Source organism: Ovis aries, chromosome 18, assembly GCF_016772045.2.
Source record: "Ovis aries strain OAR_USU_Benz2616 breed Rambouillet chromosome 18, ARS-UI_Ramb_v3.0, whole genome shotgun sequence".
Lineage (NCBI taxonomy): Eukaryota > Metazoa > Chordata > Mammalia > Artiodactyla > Bovidae > Ovis > Ovis aries.
Window position 1 is genome coordinate 24,637,311 of NC_056071.1, and position 19,985 is coordinate 24,657,295.

Sequence of the window (19,985 nt, forward strand, 5' to 3'; positions counted from 1 at the left end):
ACCAGCGTCCTTGGCAGTGGAAGTGCAGAGTCTTAACCACTGGACCAGCAGGAATGTCCAGGGTCTACTGTCAGTCAAGAACCAGATGGGCACTAATGGAAAGATGAATATGACAAGGTTCCTGCACTAAAGAGCCTGCAAACTAGCAGAGGAGATGAATAAACCACAGTAAGTATAATGCAGATTTCAGGAGGTCCTTGTTATCATATGATGATGATAATAATAGAGGGAAACTCTGATTTTGGAATTGCATCATTTGTCTGAGGTCCCACAGCTAGTGAAGTGGCAGGGAAGAACCTGAACCCTGGTCTATGGATGACCAGGTTTATCTTTCTCCCAGCATAGCACCATTTCGGTTAATCACTGAGGCACTCAGGATAGTTGAACTGGAGGCCAGATGAAAGACCCATCGAAAAGGAGTCTGGAGGCAGGAATACCCAGATGGGATAAGAATGCGAACCTGGGGACACCCCTGGCAGTCCAGTGGTTGAGACTTCACCTTCAATGCAGGGGATGCGGGTTCAATCCCTAGTCAGGGAACTTAGATCCTACACACCCAAAACATAACACAGAAGCAACATTGTAACATATTCGATAAAGAAAAAAAGTGTGAACCTGGTCTGAGGGCATGTAGTAAGGCAGGAGAGGAGGGGCCAGAAGTGAAAGAGACTGCATGGTCGTGGCTTAAATGAGGCCACCATTGCCCTGGGGTTTAATATTAACCTATTAGCCATGCCTCTAAGAGGTTCAGTGGCTGCAAATGGTAAAATCAATTCTCCCACCAACTTTCCCATCTTAAGGTGGCCTTAGCTGGGCTCCTTCTGGCAAGTGTCACACTGCAACATGAGAGGGATGCCTCAGCTGGAGGGTCCAGCAAGAGTTTCTAGCTATATATATATATATATATATTTTTTTTTTTTTCTTTTCACTGCACGGGGTCTTCATTTCTGTGTGCAGGCTTTCTCTAGTTGCAGCGTGTGGGCACTGCTCTTCGTTGTGGCAGGCAGGTTTCTCACTGAGGTGGCTTCTCTTGTGGCAGAACATGGACTCCAGGGACACAGACTTAGTAGTCACAGAGCACGAGCTTAGTTGTTCTGTGGCATGTGGGATCTTTCTGGACCAGGGTTGTAACCCATGTCCCCTGCGTTGGCAGGCAGATTCTTAACCCCTGAACTACCAGGCAAGTCCTCTAGTGATATCTGTAATCAAGCAGGGATGATATTCAAAATATTGAAAAACTGGAATGGCACAGTTACCAGCTCATCAGAACTCAGTCCTGTGACCTGAGGGTACAGCTCAGTTCGAGAGGCTCTGTGGTGCCAAACATTAACCCTTTAAAGACTGATTCATGAGGAGTCGTGGGAAGAAGTTCCTGAGATTGGGTCTGAGGTGGAGACAGGGGAGACCATGACTGTTCTTTCTTTAAAAATTTAATTAATTTATTTATTTGGTTGTGCTGGGTTTTCGTTGTAGCACTCAGGATCTTCCATCTTCCTTGCAGCACGTGGGATCTTTAGTTGCAGCATACAAACTCTTAGTTTTGGTGTGCAGTATCGAGTTCCCTGACCAGGGATGCATCCAAGCCCCTGCATTGAAAATGTGGAGTCTTAGCCACTAGACCATCCAGCAAGTCCCTATTGATTATACTTTAGTTTTGTACTTTTTAAGCCAATGCAAGAAGGCAATGGCAACCCACTCCAGTACTCTTGCCTGGAGAATCCCATGGACGGAGAAGCCTGGTGGGCTACAGTCCATGGGGTCGCAAGGAGTCGGACACGACTGAGCGACTTCCCTTTCCCTTCCCTTTCCCTTTGTACTTTTTAACCCAATGCAAAAAGAATCATCACATATCTCCTGAGGTTTATATTTACTCACATGTAGCAATGAACCGATGATCTTCTGACAATAATTCCAGATTTCCAGGAGAGAATGTGATTGACCCAGGCTGAGGTGGGTGTCTGTTCCTGTTCACCATCATTCTTATGAAAAGGAGAGCAGGACTCATATTATTAAATCAAACACTTAAAAGTTGTGTTTTGCTAAACGCCATGAAAAAAACCTAAAAGGCAGACAGTAAACTGGGAGGAAAACTCCAACATGGTAGAGAGAAAAGTATCATACAATTCAGTAAGAAAAATATGAACTTTCTGATTGAAACATGGGAAGGGAGAGGAATCATATTTTTGAAAAAGCACAGCAGTGATTATCTCAGTAGATATCAAAGAAATGCAAATTCAAGTAAGACGTAATTTTTTTGCTTATTGGTAGGGCCAGAATAAAAATTAGGATAGTGTACATTGTTGGCAAGACTCAGGAAAAAAAACATTCTCATTCTCTCAAGAGGATGGAGACTTTCTGCATGAAAATTTGGTGAAATGTGTTGAAATTCTTAACTACCTAATTCCACTTCCAAGAATGACTCTGAGGAAATAGACAATGAAAATAATAGAAATGGTCATAATCCACAGCACTCACTATGTGGCAGGCACTCTTCTGAACGCTGTACGTGTATTTCTTCACTTAACCACTGTTATCAATCCTATGTAACACTCTCTGTAAGATGAGAAAATAGGAGCCACCCTAAATGTTCAACCGCAGTAGGCTGAAAACTCCACATTTACAATGCAAAACAATGCAGTCATTAAGTATGATGTCACAGATGTATATTTATTGACATTGAAGATGTTTATATTACTAAATGACAAAATGTTATAACATGGTATTAAAATGATATGTATATGTATATATGGGGAAATAGCTGCAAATATATCATGGCTATTTCTGAGCATGGGATTTTAAGTCACATGTATTTTTTTTATTAGATATTTATTCATTTATTTGGAGAAGGCAATGGCACCCCACTCCAGTACTCTTGCCTGGAGAATCCCATGGACAGAGGAGCCTGGTGGGCTGCAGTCCATGAGGTCGCTAAGAGTCGGACATGACTGAGCGACTTCCCTTTCATTTTTCACTTTCATGCATTGGAGAAGGAAATGGCAACCCACTCCAGGGTTCTTGCCTGGAGAATCCCAGGGGCGGGGGAGCCTGGTGGGCTGCCATCTATGGGGTCGCACAGAGTCGGATACGACTGTAGCGACTTAGCAGCAGCATTCATTTATTTGGCTGCACCAGGTCTTAGTTGGGGCATGCAGAATCTTGTACTTGTGGCATGCAGGATGTCTAGTTGTAGCATGTGGTATATCATTGTGGCATATGGAATCTAGTTCCCTGACTAAGGATTGAACTCGGGCCCTCTGCAGTGGGAGCTCGGACTCTTAGCTACTGGACCACCAGGAAAGTTCTATAATTAGTTGTATTTTAAGAGGCGGGAAAGTGAAAGTGTCAGTTGCTCAGCCATGTTCGACTCTTTGCGACCCTATGGACTTTAGCCCGCCAGGCTCCTTTGTCTGTGAGATTCTCCAGGCAAGAATACGGGAGTGGGTTGCCATTCCCTTCTCCAGAGGATCTTCCTGACCCAGCAGGTGAACCCAGGTCTCCCACATTGCAGGTAGACTCTTTACCAGCTGAGCCACTAGGGAAGCCCAAAAGGGGTAGGGGATGCACATAAAGGCACTGATGCTTCCCAAATACTGAAAAGTCTAAGCAAAAATTCTCAGAATAATACACTTAATTAAAATTATCTATAATACTGCAGTTGCCCTGAAAATTAGGGAAGTGATTTGAATTCATCTCCTAAGAGGAAAAGGTATGAATTTTATCTGTGTTACATGAAACATCTCCTATACTTTGCAGCACACATAGAGGCAATTATGTTTAGAGAACTTACAGTCTTTCCAAAGAACTCGTTTCCTGGACTCTCCAAGACAAGTTGTAAGGGAAGTGGGCTGAACACACCTGCTAAGCAAAGGCCTAGCATTCAATCCAAGAGCTGTGAGCTGTAGATCATGATTACACACAGGCCAAGCCCCTCTGTGGGTTTCTGAAGGTCCATAACTTTCTGTCCATTACTCAGTAAGAGCTGTGGGCAACAGGATGTTGGTTCATGGAAAGGAGGACCTTCTTGCAGGGAACTGCAAATGAATTCATTAAATTATTTATTGATGACTACGCAGTGCACTGGTGGCTGGTGAGAACAGTATCATCAGTATTTTGGAAGCATCAGTGCATTTCTGGGCATCCTCTACCCCTTTAAAAATGCAATTGATTATAGGACTTCCCTGGCAGTCCAGTGTCACAGAGATACACAGATCAAGTCCTGTCTTTAAAGGGATGACAGGGTGGTAGGGAAAGTTATGTAGACAGTTACAAATACACTATGCTAATGGCCAGGCACAGAGCACAGGAGGTACAAGGGGGCAGAAATGCTTGAGTCTGTCTGGGGGTCATGGAGGCTCCATGTAAAGGAGCAATAAAGCTAGTCATTCTGTGCATGCAGGCTTAGTCTGTCCGACTCTGTAACCCCATGGACTGTACCCTGCCAAGCTCCATGGAATTCTCCAGGCAAGACTACTGGAGTAGGTTGCCATGCCCTCCTCCAGGGGATCTTACCCACCCATGGATTAAACCCGAGTCTCCAGCGTCTCTTGCCCTTGCAGGCAGATTCTTTTACTGCTGAACCACCAGGGAAGCCCGATAGCCAAGTATTAATATTATAAGTAAGTGAAGTCGCTCAGTTGTGTCCGACTCTTTGCGACCCCATGGACTGTAGCCTACCAGGCTCCTCTGTCCCTGGGACTTTCCAGGCAATAGTACTGGAGTGGATTGCCATTTCCTTCTCCAGCGGATCTTCCCGATCCAGGGATCGAACCCGGGTCTCCCACATTGTAGACAGATGCTTTACCGTCTGAGCCACCAGGGAAGTCTTAATTAATATTATTATAAAATAAGTACTGAGATCTAGGATCCCCAGACACCTAACACCAATCACGCCTGACTATTTTCTGATTTATGTTTTTTTAAATTATTTTATTTTTAATCTTATTGGTATATAATTTTATTTTATTGCTTTTTATTTTATTATATATTTTATTTTTATTCTTTTATTATTTATTTATATTGACTAATTTACATTCTAGCACATAAATCAGTCAGTAGCTACAGATATTAGAGAATTAGTTAAATAAAATTATATATATAATAAAATAAAAATAAAATAAATTAAAATTATATAACAATAAAATAAGATTAAAAATAAAATCAAATAATAAAACATAAGTCAGAAAATAGGTGTGATTGGTGTTAGGTGTCTGGGGAGTCTAGATCTCAGTACTTATTTTTTTTCCCCTACAGAATTCTGGAAAGTACATCCAAAGGTCATTAACCATCAGGGAAATGGGGTAGAGAATTTATCTGTGAAAGCAACCTTCACTTCCATGTAGGGCTTCCTGGTAAATCAGACTACAGAAAATTCCAGATCTTAGAAACTGAAGACACAGGTATAACTGTCATGCTATGACAGGCCCTGCACACAGGCCTCCCTCAAAATACACTAGCTTCAGGTGAACAGAGACAGTCCAGAGGGAGGGAGGGCAGGTAGGGATGGGGGGTGGATATGAGAGTGGATAGGCGAGACCCTGCCCAGGTGGTTTTACTGTATGAGCACAAAGTATACCAGAGAGAAAGAGGACTTGGTGGGTAAGGAGAGTGACCTGTTGCCCTGTGACCCTGCTCCGTAATGAACCACAGGCCAATAGATGTCACTCTCATGCATCACCTGTGGAGAATGACTAAATCTGGGGGAAAGAGAGTAGGGGTAAATTTTCCAGATACAAATTTCTCTCCTTTAGAAGAGACATTGAAATGAACATAGTAAGGAAGATGTTTAGCTATGTGTTAGAAAGAATGCCTGAGAATTAATTGGCCCACCTATGACTACAGACCCCCCCCAGGGGCCTTCCCTGGTGGCTCAGTGGTAAAGAATCTGCTTGCCAATGTAGGAGATGCAAGAGACGTGGGTTCAACCCCTGGGTTATGAACATGCCCTGGAGAAGGAAATGGCAACCCACTCCGGTATTCTTGCCTGGGAAATCTCATGACAGAGGAGCCTGGTGAGCTACAGTCCAAGGAGTCACAAAGAGTCTGACACAACTGAACACGCATGCACACACAAGGACTATTATGATCACAAAAACAAAACAAGAACACTGCTTCAAAGGTTAAGATACATTGGGGCAGGGAATGCCCCTTACTGACCACCAGGTGGCACTGTAGACCAAACACAGCTTGGTTGTTAGTCTATCAAGTCTGCAGTGTCAGTGTTCCATATCAAACCTGGTAGGGCTAGATACATACAGTGGAAAATTATTCAGTCTTGTAAGGAAAGAAAAGGGACTTTCCTGGTGGTCCAGTGACTAAGACTCTAAGCTCCCAATGCAGGGGGCCCAGGTTCAATCCCTGGTCAGGGAAGTAGATCCCTTATGCTGCAACTAAGACCTGATGCAAATAAATAAATAAATATCTTTAAAAATAATAATTTAGAAAGGGGAGAAAATTCTGACTCATGTGACAGTATCAGTGAACCATGAAGGCATTATTCTAAGTGAGATAAGCCAGACAGAAAAGGAAAAATATTACAGGATTCCACTTAAATAAAGTACTTAGAATAGTCACACTTATAGAAATGCAAAGTAGAATAGTGACTTCCAGGGGAATGAGAAGTTATTGTGGAGTGGTACAGAATTCAGTTTGAGATGTCAGATTTTTCTGAAGACAGATGGTGGTGATGGTTACACAGCAAAGTGAATATACTTAACACCGTGGAACTGTGGCTAGGTTCACAAAAATGACCGAGATGGTAAATTTTATGTTATAAATATCTTCCCACAATTAAAAAAAAAAAAAACAGAAGCTCACACTGGTGTCTTTGTGTGCTCAGCCACTCAGTTGTGTCTGACTCTTTGTGACCTCACGACTATAGCCTGCCAGGCTCCTCCGTCCGTGGAAATTTCCAGGCAAGAATACTGGAGTGGGGTTGCTATTTCCTTCTCCAGTTGTCTTATACCTGCTGAAAGTCCAGGAGGCGGATGTACCTACTAGAACAGGTAAAGAAGGAAGAAAAGCATGTTTCCAACAATCTTGCCGCTCCTGACCTTAGCTTCCTCCCCAAATCCTGAGTCAGCTTTCTATTTGCATCTTGTTCGCTCACTTATTTATTAAATGCCTACTAAGTGTTGGCCTTGAGCCAGGCACTGAGAAGACATTCTGCAGGGGCTAAGCCATTTTCTGCCCAGCTCCAGCTTCCTCTTGTCTATCCCAGTTGCTTTCCCTTAGCCAGTCCTTCAGCCCAAATCTTTTCAGCTTTCGTCTGTTTTCAGTTTAATGAAAAATACTTTGGTTCACATCATATTTTAATTAAAAAAATTTTTTTTTAAATTTTGGCTACACCATGCAGTATGTGAAATCTTAGTTTTCCAGACAGGGATTGAACCCACACCCCCTACATGGAAGCACAGAGTCTTAAGCACTGGACCACCAGGGAAGTCCCTTGTTAAAAAAAAATTTTTTTTAATTGTTTTGGCATATTTTAATTTTAAAAGAAGGCGTTCCCTGGTGGTGTAGTGGTAAGGAATCCATCCACCTGCCAATGCAGGAGACATGGGTTCGATCCCTGGGTCGGGAAGATCACCTGGAGAATGAAATGGCAACTTGCTCCAGTATTCTTGCCTGGGAAATCCCATGGACAGAGGAACTTGGTGGGCTACAGTCCACGGGGTCGCAGAGTGTGACAGGACTTAGCCCTAAACAACAATAAAATTTTTTAATGAGGATTAGAAATAATGGGTGGAGTTTTCTAAAGAAAATGCTCTTATTGCAGAGAATCCAGGGGCAGTCACAGCCTTCCTCTGTTAATCAAGTTAGATGAAAATATGCTACAGCAACAAACAACCCTTGGATCTCAGTGGCTCCACAGTGAGTTTCCTTTTTGCTCATGTGACCTGTTCAACACAGTTAGTAGAGGGGGTTTGCTCCACGGTCACCAAAGCTTATGGTAGTTGCACCATCTAGGACACAGTTTACTGATCAGTGACAGCAGGGGAAGAGAGTGGAGAATTAGATTGGCTTTCCCCAGCCTCCATCTGAGACAACCCACATCTCTACCATTGACATCTCAAGGCTCAGGACTGATCACATGGTCCCATCGAATGTAACTGGACTGTTTGGTGAACAGTAGTACTCTATTCTAGTTTCTTTCTAAATCTCCCTATGTGTTTATTTTGACCACACCATGTGGCATGCGGGATCTTAGTTCCCCAACCTGGGATGGAACCCATGCCTCCTGCATTGGCAGTGGGGCGTCTTAACCCCTGGACCACCAGGGAAGTCCCCCTAGTTTTTTGATTCTGCTTTCACTATAAGAATAGTGTAGTCATGATGACCTGTTTTCCTTGTTGCCCTTTTTGGACTCTACTCTTCAGAAGAGGTCAAGCCCTCACATTATTTTGTAACTGTGCCTGCCACGGGGCCTGGCATGTGGTAGGTGCCCTTTGTTTGTAGAGAGATAAAAGATGGCAGAAAGTAAAGGGGACCCAGAGGAAGGTAGGGTCAGTACTGGGAAGGATTTGTTTAGGAAGAGGTGCCATATCTGATAAATGAAGCCAGGAGGGCCAAGAAACCAATTTCATCTGATTTTAAGAGCTAAACCAAATGTCACTGAGTATAGTGGGATGTTTTATGTGTCACAGATCATTGTTGGGGTTCAGAAATTCCAACAACGACAACCAAAGAGAGTGCACATGTAGAAGCAAAGTAGGACCCTAGGCAGCACCAAGTGGCTTTGGAAAAAAATCCTCTGACTTCAGAGGAGTTTTATGAATAAAAAAAACTGGATGTGAAGGGTATGGTCTGACTTTCTGAGAAGTTTTCAGAACTAACTAAAACCAGGGTGCTATTCCTAGGTTACCTGCAAAGACCTTGATTTATCCAACTGTTTTTCTCTGGTAGAGAAATAAAAAGGATCAACCCTACAGAATCACTGCTAGTTTAGAAAATGAGCAGTGTTATAGGCCTCAGTTTGCAAAATAAATAGAATGAAGAAGAAATACAAGGACCCTTTAAGTTATAAGCAGGGTGACCATTCAAGTTTGTCTCTGTTGTTACTGCTACTGCTACTGCTAAGTCACTTCAGTCATGTCCAACTCTGTGCGACCCCAGAGACAGCAGCCCACCAGACTCCCCCGTCCCTGGGATTCTCCAGGCAAGAACACTGGAGTGGGTTGCCATTTCCTTCTCCAATGTATGAAAGTGAAAAGTGAAAGGGAAGTCGCTCAGTGGTGTCTGACTCTTCGCGACCCCGTGGACTGCAGCCTTCCAGGCTCCTCTGTCCATGGGATTTTCCAGGCAAGAGTACTAGAGTGGGGTGCCTTCTCTGCTGTTGTTACTGGTTAGTTTATTAGTAACACATCTCACAGTTAGTCTCAAAACTGCTTCTGTTTGGACAATAAATTGCAAGGTCATCCATCCCAGTTACAAGTGACAACTGGCTGGAAAAAGGTGACACTAGGTTCTAGAAAGGGGCAGAAGAACAAACATTTCCATTGGCTGAAAACACCCAGCTTGTGCTGTGCTGGGCACCTAGATGGCCTATTTCAGGGCTAAGAAGTGGGGGGACCCCTGGAATCCTGGCGGGTTTGGGGAATGAGGAAAGCCTGGATGCTTCTAGCACTTCCTGAAGAGCAAGGGCTGGGTCAAATGAGAAAGAGGTCGGCGGTTGGCTTCTTGCCATCGCATTTGCTATCTTCCTGACCTTGGGAAGGCACGTGAGGCATCTGACCAACACTTTCCTAGTCTGTAAAATGGGGGTGTTTACCTCCGAAGGCTGCTTCTCTTATTTAACTGTTGGTCACTATTCTTTCATTATGCAGCTGACGACACATAAGTTATGGGAGGGCAGACTGTGCCAGTACAGGCTCATAATTCTCAGAGCTACATTATGAGCCAAGTACTCAGGCAGTCAGTGCACAGTATCTAATTTCCAAAGGAGAAAACGGAGACTTGGAGAGAGAACTTGTATAAGGTCACACAACTCATACATGGCTGGGGAAGACTGACCCCAGGAAAAAAAAATCTGGTTCAAAGCTCACGCTCTAACTATATAAAGGCTATTGAGCTGAAGGGAGGAAGCCGCCAGCGGCCAGCTCTGCTCTTCCCAGACTCCCATCTCCAGGGCTCTTTGCTCACCCGCACAGTCCCTCCAGGATCGCACCCTGGAAGAGGAGCAAACACAACAAAGGGCGGAGGAGAGCCTGGCCGACCGATCGACAGCCCACAAAACGCGATGACTGGACCCCAGCACACCACTCGGCGATGGTGCCAAGAGTCCTCCCTTCGGTCCAGAAAACAGGCCACCTTTGAGACTTGCTCCCTGGGCGGGGAGGAAGCGCGGAGCCCCCGGGTCGGGCTTAGAGCTTACGTAAGCCCAACCGGCGGCTGCGCCCGGGTCTCCCAAGGGTGGGCGCTGAGCCCCCGGCCCGGACGGGCCTCCCTCCGGCCCGCTCCCCTGCATCTCAGCCGGGGACCACCGGCCCGGCGCCCGCGGAGTCAGCGCTGGGCGGGGGCGTCCTCCCGCAGCCACCCAGCTTCCCGGGGGAGGAGCAGCGCATCGCGCAAGCATCCGGGAGCGGCGGAGGGGGCGGGAGGAAGGGCGAGAGGAGGAAGCGGGATTTAAACGAAAGGCGGTGACGCCACACAAAAGATTTCTATAGGCTCCAGGGAGGTTACGGCCGAGGCGGCGGTGGCGAGCCCGGGGGCGAGGCGCGGACGGGAAGAGGAAAAGCTTCCAGCGGCCCCGGCGGGCGAGCGGACGGCGGTGCACCCACGGCCGTGCCCCGAGGTGAAGCCGCGCGGGGAGAGGAAGCGGGTGTTTTCCCCTCTGCCTTTCGGCCCCCGCCCTTCCTTTCAGTTTCTCCCGGTTCGCTCGGAAGTTGGAGGTTGACAAAAATGGCAGGAGCCGGGGCCCGGGCGGGTCTCTGCAGCGCCGCAGGGACCTTCTGAGTTGACCGGGCCGCCAGGGAGACGCGCACGGCGGCGTCCGATGCTCAGGGCCCGCGGTCCCGGGAGAGCTCAGCCGCTGCGGGCCCGAGGCGGGGAGGAGGCGACGGGGATGGACTCGCGCCGACAGCCTGCGGCGGGCCGTGGGGCGCGCGGTCCGGGAGGGCGTGCCGCCTCGGCTCCAGGCCGCGCTCTGTGAACCGGCGAGGCGGGAAGGGGCCGCCGCGGCGCCCGGCACGCCCGGGCGTGGCGGGCGGGCGAGAGCGCGAGCGGGGCGGCCGCTGTGCGCAATCAGTGCAGGCTCCCGCCCGACTGACTCGGCCGCGCCAGCACCGGCCACACCCTCGGCCCTGCTGCCGCCGCTTCCCGAGAGCGGGAGGCAGGAGATGCCCACGGGGCGGCCGTGCGTCCCCGAGGGCCAGCCCCGGCCGCCGTCGCGGGGAAGTGCCGCCCGGCGGGGTCTGGACGCCTGAAGCCCACGTGCGCCGCCGAGCCCGAGGTGGCTGACAGCAGAGCCTGCCGGAGCCGCCGCCCGCGCTCCTCCCCGAGGAAAGGATTTTTATTTCAAAGAAAGGAAGGAAGGACAACTCCCAGCTTCCCTCTCCCGCCCCCCCCTGCCCCGGCAGTCGGACCGGGCCATGCCCAGGAAGGCGGCGGCGGCAGCAGCAGCCCAGCGGAAGGGACTTTCCTGGCACTCTGGCGACGAGGAGCGCAGTCTGTGAGTTTGCTCTGCCCCGGTTCATGGTTCCTGCAAGCCCTCCAAGAGGCCGAAAGCTGCAGCCCCTCACCGCTACCCGAAGAGCCTCTTGCGTTCTGTGGCCCCCGGGCCCGCTCCGCGCCGCCGGGGCTCCGGCCGCCGCAGCCCAGTGCCCTCTGCCCGCGGCGGTGGATGGCATGATGGTGCGGGGAAGGCACCGCGGCCTTGGCCAGCTGAGTCGCGACGGCCGCGGGGGCGGCGGCATCGGCAGCGGCGGTGGTAGCGGGCTCCCCAGCGGCATGCCAGTGCCCCCCGGGCGCGATGGCTAGCGGCAGCGCTGGGAAGCCCAGTATCGAGGCGGCTTCTCCGGCTCCAGCGAGCGCCGTCGGCGGGGCCTCGTCGCAGCCGCGGAAGAGGCTGGTGTCCGTCTGTGACCACTGCAAAGGCAAGATGCAGCTGGTGGCCGACCTGCTGCTGCTGTCGAGTGAGGCACGGCCCGTGCTCTTCGAGGGCCCCGCCTCCTCTTGCGCCGGCGCCGAGTCCTTTGAGCAGTGCCGGGACACCATCATCGCGCGCACCAAGGGGCTCTCCATCCTCACCCACGACGTGCAGAGCCAGCTCAACATGGGCCGCTTCGGGGAAGCAGGGGACAGCCTGGTGGAGCTGGGAGACCTGGTGGTTTCCCTGACCGAGTGCTCCGCCCACGCGGCCTATCTGGCGGCCGTGGCCACGCCAGGCGCGCAGCCTGCGCAGCCGGGCCTGGTGGACCGCTACCGCGTGACGCGCTGCCGCCACGAGGTGGAGCAGGGCTGCGCCGTGCTGCGCGCCACCCCGCTGGCCGACATGACCCCGCAGCTGCTGCTCGAGGTGTCGCAGGGCCTGTCGCGCAACCTCAAGTTCCTGACGGACGCGTGCGCCCTGGCTAGCGACAAGTCCCGGGACCGCTTCTCGCGTGAGCAGTTCAAGCTGGGCGTCAAGTGCATGAGCACCAGCGCGTCAGCGCTGCTGGCCTGCGTGCGCGAGGTGAAGGCGGCGCCCAGCGAGCTGGCGCGGAGCCGCTGCGCACTCTTCAGCGGGCCATTGGTGCAGGCAGTTGGCGCCCTGGTGGGCTTCGCCACCGAGCCGCAGTTCCTGGGTCGCGCGGCGGCCGTGAGCGCCGAGGGCAAGGCGGTGCAGACCGCCATCCTGGGAGGTGCCATGAGCGTGGTGTCGGCCTGCGTGCTCCTGACCCAGTGCCTCAGGGATCTGGCGCAGCACCCCGACGGGGGCGCCAAGATGTCGGACCACAGGGAGAGGCTGAGGAACTCGGCCTGCGCCGTGTCTGAAGGCTGCACCCTGCTATCTCAGGCTTTAAGGGAGAGGTCTTCGCCCAGGACTTTACCGCCAGTGAATTCCAATTCTGTGAATTAGCACCACCCTCCCCCCATCCTCACCCTCATCCCCTCCCTGTTCCATCCCCCCAACCCACTCCCAGGCTAAAGGAAGATAACATATTCTCTGCCCTTTTCCATTTATACCAAAGAAATCAACGGTGAAGCTTGCCCCCTACCCCCCGCCCCGTTAAATGCTCATGAGGAATCTTCCAGAAGGCAGGGACATGCATACATGCCATTTATGCACGCACTCTGAGGGCCCCGTGCCCCACCAGCCCAAGCACAGTAGGGACCAGCAGGTGGAAGATGTGACGTCTGTTGGTTGCGGTGTTAACCCCCGCCCCCTACCCCAGCTCCCCTTCCGGGACTCCTCAACTAAATTTTATTATTATTTGGGCAGGAAGGAGGTCATGGGTTCATTTCTTTTTTGGTCTTTTATTTTCTTCCCTAATTAAAAGAAAGGTTACCTCAGTTTTCACTCCTTAGACATGGATGTAGCTACCTTTTGTTTGTATGTTGTTATTTTTTTAAGCAGTCGTGATGGATTAGGCGTATACTTGGTGTGGAAAGAGTATGACTTTGCCATGTGATTTGCAAATGGGGGGAGAAAGCTACTGTGAGTGTGTGTTTTATTTTTTAATTTACACTATAGAGTGATCCCCCCCCCCCATGTCAAGTTTTTACCTTGCATGTACTGGAGTATTTATTTCATCTATTAAAATGTTATGTTTCTCAGATGACTTTCTGCAATGATTGTTGATTTTTCAATAATTGTAATGTTGCAGGCTGCCTGTCATTCCTGGAAATGCACCCTAGAAAGGTTTCGCTTCACTAGTAGTGAGGTGGGTCTCCTTTATGCTTGTTCCTGAAGAGTTAACTTATTTGAACAGCCTGGGATTAAAGAGAGAACTGTTTGTAAAAAGAAAACTCTCCCCTTGTAAAGGCAGGGGACACATACAGTGGTTAGATTACCTATAGTGCTAGAGTGGCTGTTTGGGCTTTCTTTGTTTTTTTTTCTGTCTTGCTTCTAGTTTCTCCCGGAAAGTAATTCTGCATCCATTGTCCCCTTCTCGTCTTTCTGTCCTAATGAACAGGGCTCAGGCTAACTGCAGTCTGATTTGTATTCCACGTGTCTTTTTCAGATTAAGGCTCTTGCTAGTCCCATGTGGAATGGCATGTACAGGAATCTGTGTATGGACCTGCAAAAGTACTGTAAATCAAATGAGAGTATGTAGATAGGTCTGTTCAGACAAGAACCAATTACTGTTGATTTTAGAAAACCAGACAAATGTAGACTGTTCTAGAGTGTTCAGTGGAGGGGGAAGTATTCTGAAAAGTGTGATAATAACTTTCTAGACCCAGGGCATGATGGCAGGCGAAGGCGTTATCTTTGTGACCTTGGTCTAAGATACGCCCCGGTTGCATGTATGTTGGATGCTTTGTTCAGTGAAATCTGGAATTCCTTTAAGGTAGCGGGTCGTTTCTGCAGACAGTTTTAAGAAAAAAATATCGGGGGAGAGGTATATGGTTTTACTGAACCTAGCTAAGTTTTGAACATTTTCCCACTGAAAAAACAACTAATGGATTTGCTGTGCCTATCCTCAGAGAGTTACGTGGATAAAACTAGTACATGCTTTAAATTTGCTCAGTTTCTTTATATTTTTTTCTTGGGATTTGTTGTGCCTAATCCTTTGCAGTTGCCACAGAGCTGAAAAGAAAAAGATTTTTCCACTGTGATATGTTAGAGAGAGGAAAGTTGTAGTGATTGTTTTTAACTTGAATGACTATATTTATTACAAGAACATTGTATTCAGCATGTAGAACCTCCTTAAATCTTTGTTGGGTTATTTCACTCCTTGAGCTTCTCTGAAGTAAAGTGGTCGAGTGTATACATTTTTAAAAACGGTCAAGGGAGCTGTTCTTTTTCTTTCTTAGATCCTGGTAGATTTAAATTTCTGAAGTCTATAAAAGATGAAAATGACCTTGAATGTTTATTCTTCTCCCCTGGCCCTTCTTTAAGTCTGGATTGGTCAGGTTCAGGAAGCATTTAAGGGGAGAAAACCTACCAAACCTATGTGCCAGTGACAGTCCTGCTTGCATATAGGAATTTTTACTTATTTTTATTCGTTGGATTTCCATAAGTAATGCTGACATTTATAATTGCATGTTTCCTTTAGCCTGTGCAGATCACAAAGAGTCAACTGAATGGAACATAGTAAAATAAAACCAGAGCCAGAAATCTGCAAATTTGGTATCTGATTAGGAAAAAAAGAATTGCCAATTGTTCCTTGGACTCATTCCTTGCAGAAGCAATTTTCAGGACAGTGCAAGCCAAAAAAAAAAAAAAACAAGCCCCACTTTCCCTATCTACTTGGATGCAATTAACTAGCTAGTCACCAAATTAATTTTGAAACTTCTTTTCCTCTTAGCCAAGTGACCATTGCTTTTAACGTTTCTGTGTATTAAAGATTTTTGGACTTGTAGTTGAGAAATCTGTCGACTTAAATTGATCAAAGATTCCGTTGTGTGTTGACCTCTTTTTTTCTCCATCTCTAAGATAAAGTTTAGGATTTGTCATCCAGCAGGTGGCTTGAAGTGAATTCCACTTGTATTTTTTCAACAGGCTTCAGGAAAGTAGAGTGAGAAATGCACAGTATCTCTGTGTGTCTGTATCACTTGCTTAGCTGGGCGCAAGTCTTTGATATTTTAACTTTCTCCTGATATAGTGCTGTTGTTCTTTAGTTGTTAAGTTGTGTCCAACTCTCTTGCAACCCCATGGACTGTAAACCTGCTGGGCTCCTCTGCTCATGGGATTTCCCAGGCAAGAATACTGCAGTGGGTTGCCATTTCCTTCTCTAGGAGACTGTCCTGACCCAGGGATCAAACCTGAATCTCCCGCTTGGCAAGCAGATTCTTCACCACTGAGCCACTTGGGAAGCCCACTTCTCCCAATGTACCAAGCAGCTAAACTTGTTTTTTAAATAGCCCTGATTTTGTGAAAGCATCTGAGACCTATTTCATTGGGTTTAATAAGGGCAGCAGAGATACTGGTTCCAGGAATAAAATCACAGTGGCCTGATTTTTTTTTTTTCCCCCAGATTAAACCACCCTAAAGTTAATTTAGACAGCTATCCTTGGGCTCTTCTGACTTCCAAGGGCAGGTTTTCTTAAACACGGGCTTAATGGGCACCATCCTGGCTGAGAATGTTGGAAACCTTCCTTTGAATGGTCCTAAGAGAAGGAAATGATTGTGGCACTGTTCTCGGAACAGAAGCCATTATTTATGACAGTCAACCGAAGTAAATGGGACAAAAGGCTTTCAAACACAAGACTTCACTAGAAAAAAAGCATAGCTCTGTCTTTCCATGGTTGTTTAAGCTTGGTCTTTTTCTATTACTCTTTCTGGGTTGATGTTAGGAAATGCAAAAATTACGTGTTTATGTGTTTCGAACTCCAACCTCATCTCCACCCCAGTGTTTTTTGTTTTTTTTTTCAGTCACATTTCTAAAAGGAAGCATCATTTAAAACTGATTGGTTGTTTTGCAGATACTTTTTTTTTTTTAAGCTGGCATAGGGATCTAAAGTTTGAAGCAGCTAATTTTAACAGAAACACCTGTTTTGGTTTTTTTTTTCCAGAATGAATGTGACTATGGTAACATGCAGATCAGGCAGAGGATTTGAAAAATGCCTGCCAAAGCCTCTTCTGAGCTTTGCTTAGTAAACAGAGAGGAGTTAGAGAAGAAATCTGTGAAGCCCTAAGTGGTACTTTCACCATCAGGCCATCCCCTGGCCTGTCTAAGCATCCCCGTGGGTGCTTAGAATTCTAACTCCTGGAAGAGCCATGAAGGAACCCACCTCGGGTTCCAGGATGGACACAGGTACCTGTGTTCCCTACAGGAAAAATCTTGTCTTGATTGAAAAAAAAAATTTTTTTTCTTTTTTTGCATGACTATGTGTGAAATGAATTGGCTTCTTTTATTGAAAGCAGGGTTTTTATTTGGGTAGGTGAGTTGTCTGGTTCCACTCAGTGGTCAGAGGTTCAAAGATTGGATTGATCTGATGCTGCAGGGGGAAAAGTGTTACTTGTATCTATGATTGGGGTTGATTTAATTGAACTGTAAAGCCCCTTCAGGTCAGGGATTGTCATACTTGGCACATGTGCAGGTTTTCATTTTTATTTTTTAAGTGAATGTGTGTCAAGATACCTGCCTCAAGTATAGCCAAGTATGAAGGTGTTAGTCACTCAGTTGTGTTTGACTCTTTGCAACCCCTGTGGACTGGGGCCGCCAGGCTCCTCTGTCCATGGGATTTCCCAGGCGCGAATACTGGAGTAGGTTGCCATTTCCTCCTCCAGGGGATGTTCCTGACCAAGCAATCATACTCGGGTCTACCTGCATTGCAGGCAGACTCTTTACCATCAGGCCACCGGGGAAGCCCACTTTTTTTTCTGGAAATGAAAGTTACAGTGGGCCTTGTTCAGCGACTGTAGAGCAGGGGACCAGCAGTATGTGCCAGCCACTGTCACAGGTCCTGGGGTCCAGCTCTGAGGGGGTCATGGTTCCTCCTTTTGTAGAAAGTCGGGTGCTGCTCCAGACTTGGTCAATGGACTGGCAGTAACATCCCCATCATAATCCTGGGCCCTACCTCTGGCCTATTTCTGTTAGCAACATGGGGTGTGGAGAAATCTGAGTCTCCTCCAGCCCTCCCAGGTGGTTCTGACCCAGGCCCAGTCTGCAAGGCCTGCTGGTTCCTTTTTATTCCCTGTGGACCCTGTAAGATCTCAGTGCTTCTGTATCCGGAGGTAGCAGCATTTCTACAAGTTTCTTGTTTGCTCAGGTGTTTTTTGTTTTTTTCCTGGATATTTTGAGCCCTTTTCTTCACTTGGGATAATTTAGGCCCTCTAAATTTTCTTTGGGGGGTTTTTCTTTGGGGGGTTTGTGTGTGTGTATGTGTGTGCAAGTACAGAGTCCTTGTTCTCTTAACTCCCTTTGCAGATGAACTGAAGTCGTATAATAGTAAACTGGCAGCTTGGCTTTCTATGTTTTTGCATGCTGTTGACTCTTGTCCTAGAAAACTGGAACTAGCAGACAACCTAATTAAAAATCAACCCTTCAGCTCTTTGGCTGCCCAAGAAAGAACACTTTGCTCTTGAGTTTGTAAAGTACTTTATTCAGAACCAAGTGAAGCATACAGACTTATTCCAAAGCTCATTTTAGGGAAAAGCCAAAATTTGCAATATACTCAGGAAGTATGTTCTTGAAGGCCAATCATGCACCAGGAATTAGGAAGATCTTTTAGATCCTTCATATTCACAAGGGTGGTCCCGGGAGCTGGCTTTAGCACCAGCAGATAGCAGAATCTTGGCCCCACCCTTGACCTACCCAGTAATATCTGCTTTGTCAAGATCTCCATGGATTTCTGGGCACACTCACTTTGAGAAGCACTGCTTGGGGAGATAATATGAGGCCACCATGGCCAAATCCTTGCTCTACTCTTGACTGTAGGAACCTAGGCATTTACTATGTTTATTTCAGTCTTTTCTGTTTATCATGTGTGTTCATGTATGTGATGTAACTGGCTCCTTCCAGCAGTCTTGTGAAGTAGGCAGGTATTACTCACTGTGCGCGTCATCTAAACATTTGTACTTCTGTTTTCCCGTTCTGAAAAATATTTATGATGAATTCCCATGAAGTGCAAGACTTCCGGAGTAGTCCTATCCGATGATCGAAAATATTATCTGAAACACTTTATGTTAAAGTCAGTTTCCCCTAAGGATCTTCTTTTTTACCCTTCCAGTAACTTTACACAGCAAATACATTGTGATATCCTTGAGGAGGGTGCAAATAAAGAGCATAGCTCTGTCTTCTAAGTCTTCTGTTCTTCTCTGGGACAAACCTATCCAAATTCTTGGAAATGTTGGATGTCTAAAGTTCTTCAAAATGTCAAACTTCCAGGAAGTGTTTAAATGCTATTTAGGTTTGTTAGTACAGTTTCATTAATAGCAAATCTATTTACTGATTTCAAGCTTTATTCTAAGTATTCACTAATAACTTACTTTTTTTTTTTTTTTTTGCTGAGGTAGGACATAGAGAACTTAAAAAAAAAAAAATCCTCTGTTTTGGGAAAAGAAAAAAATGTTAGTCGCTCAGTTGTATCTGACTCTTTGCAATACCATGGCCTGTAGTCCACCAGGCTCCTCTGTCCATAGAATTTTCCAGGCAAAAAATTGGAGTGGGTAGCCATTCCCTTCTCTAGGGGATCTTCCCAACCCAGGGATGGAACCTGGGTCTCTTGCACTGCAGGTGGATTCTTTATCACTGAGCCACCAGGGAAGACTCTATGCATTCAAGGTTAATGAGCATATTGCCCTGAAAATTTTTCTGCCAAAATTGCAGTATATCACCTAATGTGGTTTCTGACTTCCTTCTAATTTGCCCAAGTCTTTTTTTCGACCTGTGCCCCCTGCAGTTCAAGCATGGAGCCCCAAGCACTGGACTGCCAGGGAATTCCAAATTTGCCTGTTTTAGATGGCAAAGATACTGATCCAGTGGAAAACCACACATTGGTTACCTTTAGGTATAGGAGACCTGCCTTCATGTTAGACCTCTAGAAGTTAGAGAGAGATTATAGGAAACGTAGGTCAGTTTAGTGCTTACTGAGGCCCTTTCCATTTCAACTTTGACCATCTGTTCCTGTTCTAAAATGAACGGGTAAGTTATTCCAGTACCTTCCTTGAGATAGAATTTTGGTATAAAAGTTTTTCTAAAAGTTTGCTTGGAGGCTAGGTTTTACTTAAATGTTCCTTCTTCGGTAAGTTCCATGATAAAAATATTTCTAAAAACATACATATGATTCTAGTTTTATCACTTGGAACTTCATTTTAAGGTATGTAGGCATTTTAGTAATGTTCTGAGAAGTTGTCCATAGAACTGACAAAAATAGACCATCTGATATCTCACCTGTCTTGA

At 46.9% G+C, this 19,985-nt stretch overlaps 1 protein-coding gene across 1 annotated transcript; it reads left to right on the forward strand.

The window, feature by feature from the left end:
- The first annotated feature begins 10,646 nt into the window (after positions 1-10,646).
- Positions 10,647-13,754, forward strand: TLNRD1 (talin rod domain containing 1). The gene has a single exon (XM_027957134.2). It carries the CDS (start codon positions 11,966-11,968, stop codon positions 13,052-13,054), a length of 1,089 nt encoding a protein of 362 aa, XP_027812935.1. The 5' UTR covers positions 10,647-11,965; the 3' UTR covers positions 13,055-13,754.
- The last annotated feature ends 6,231 nt before the right edge of the window (positions 13,755-19,985 follow it).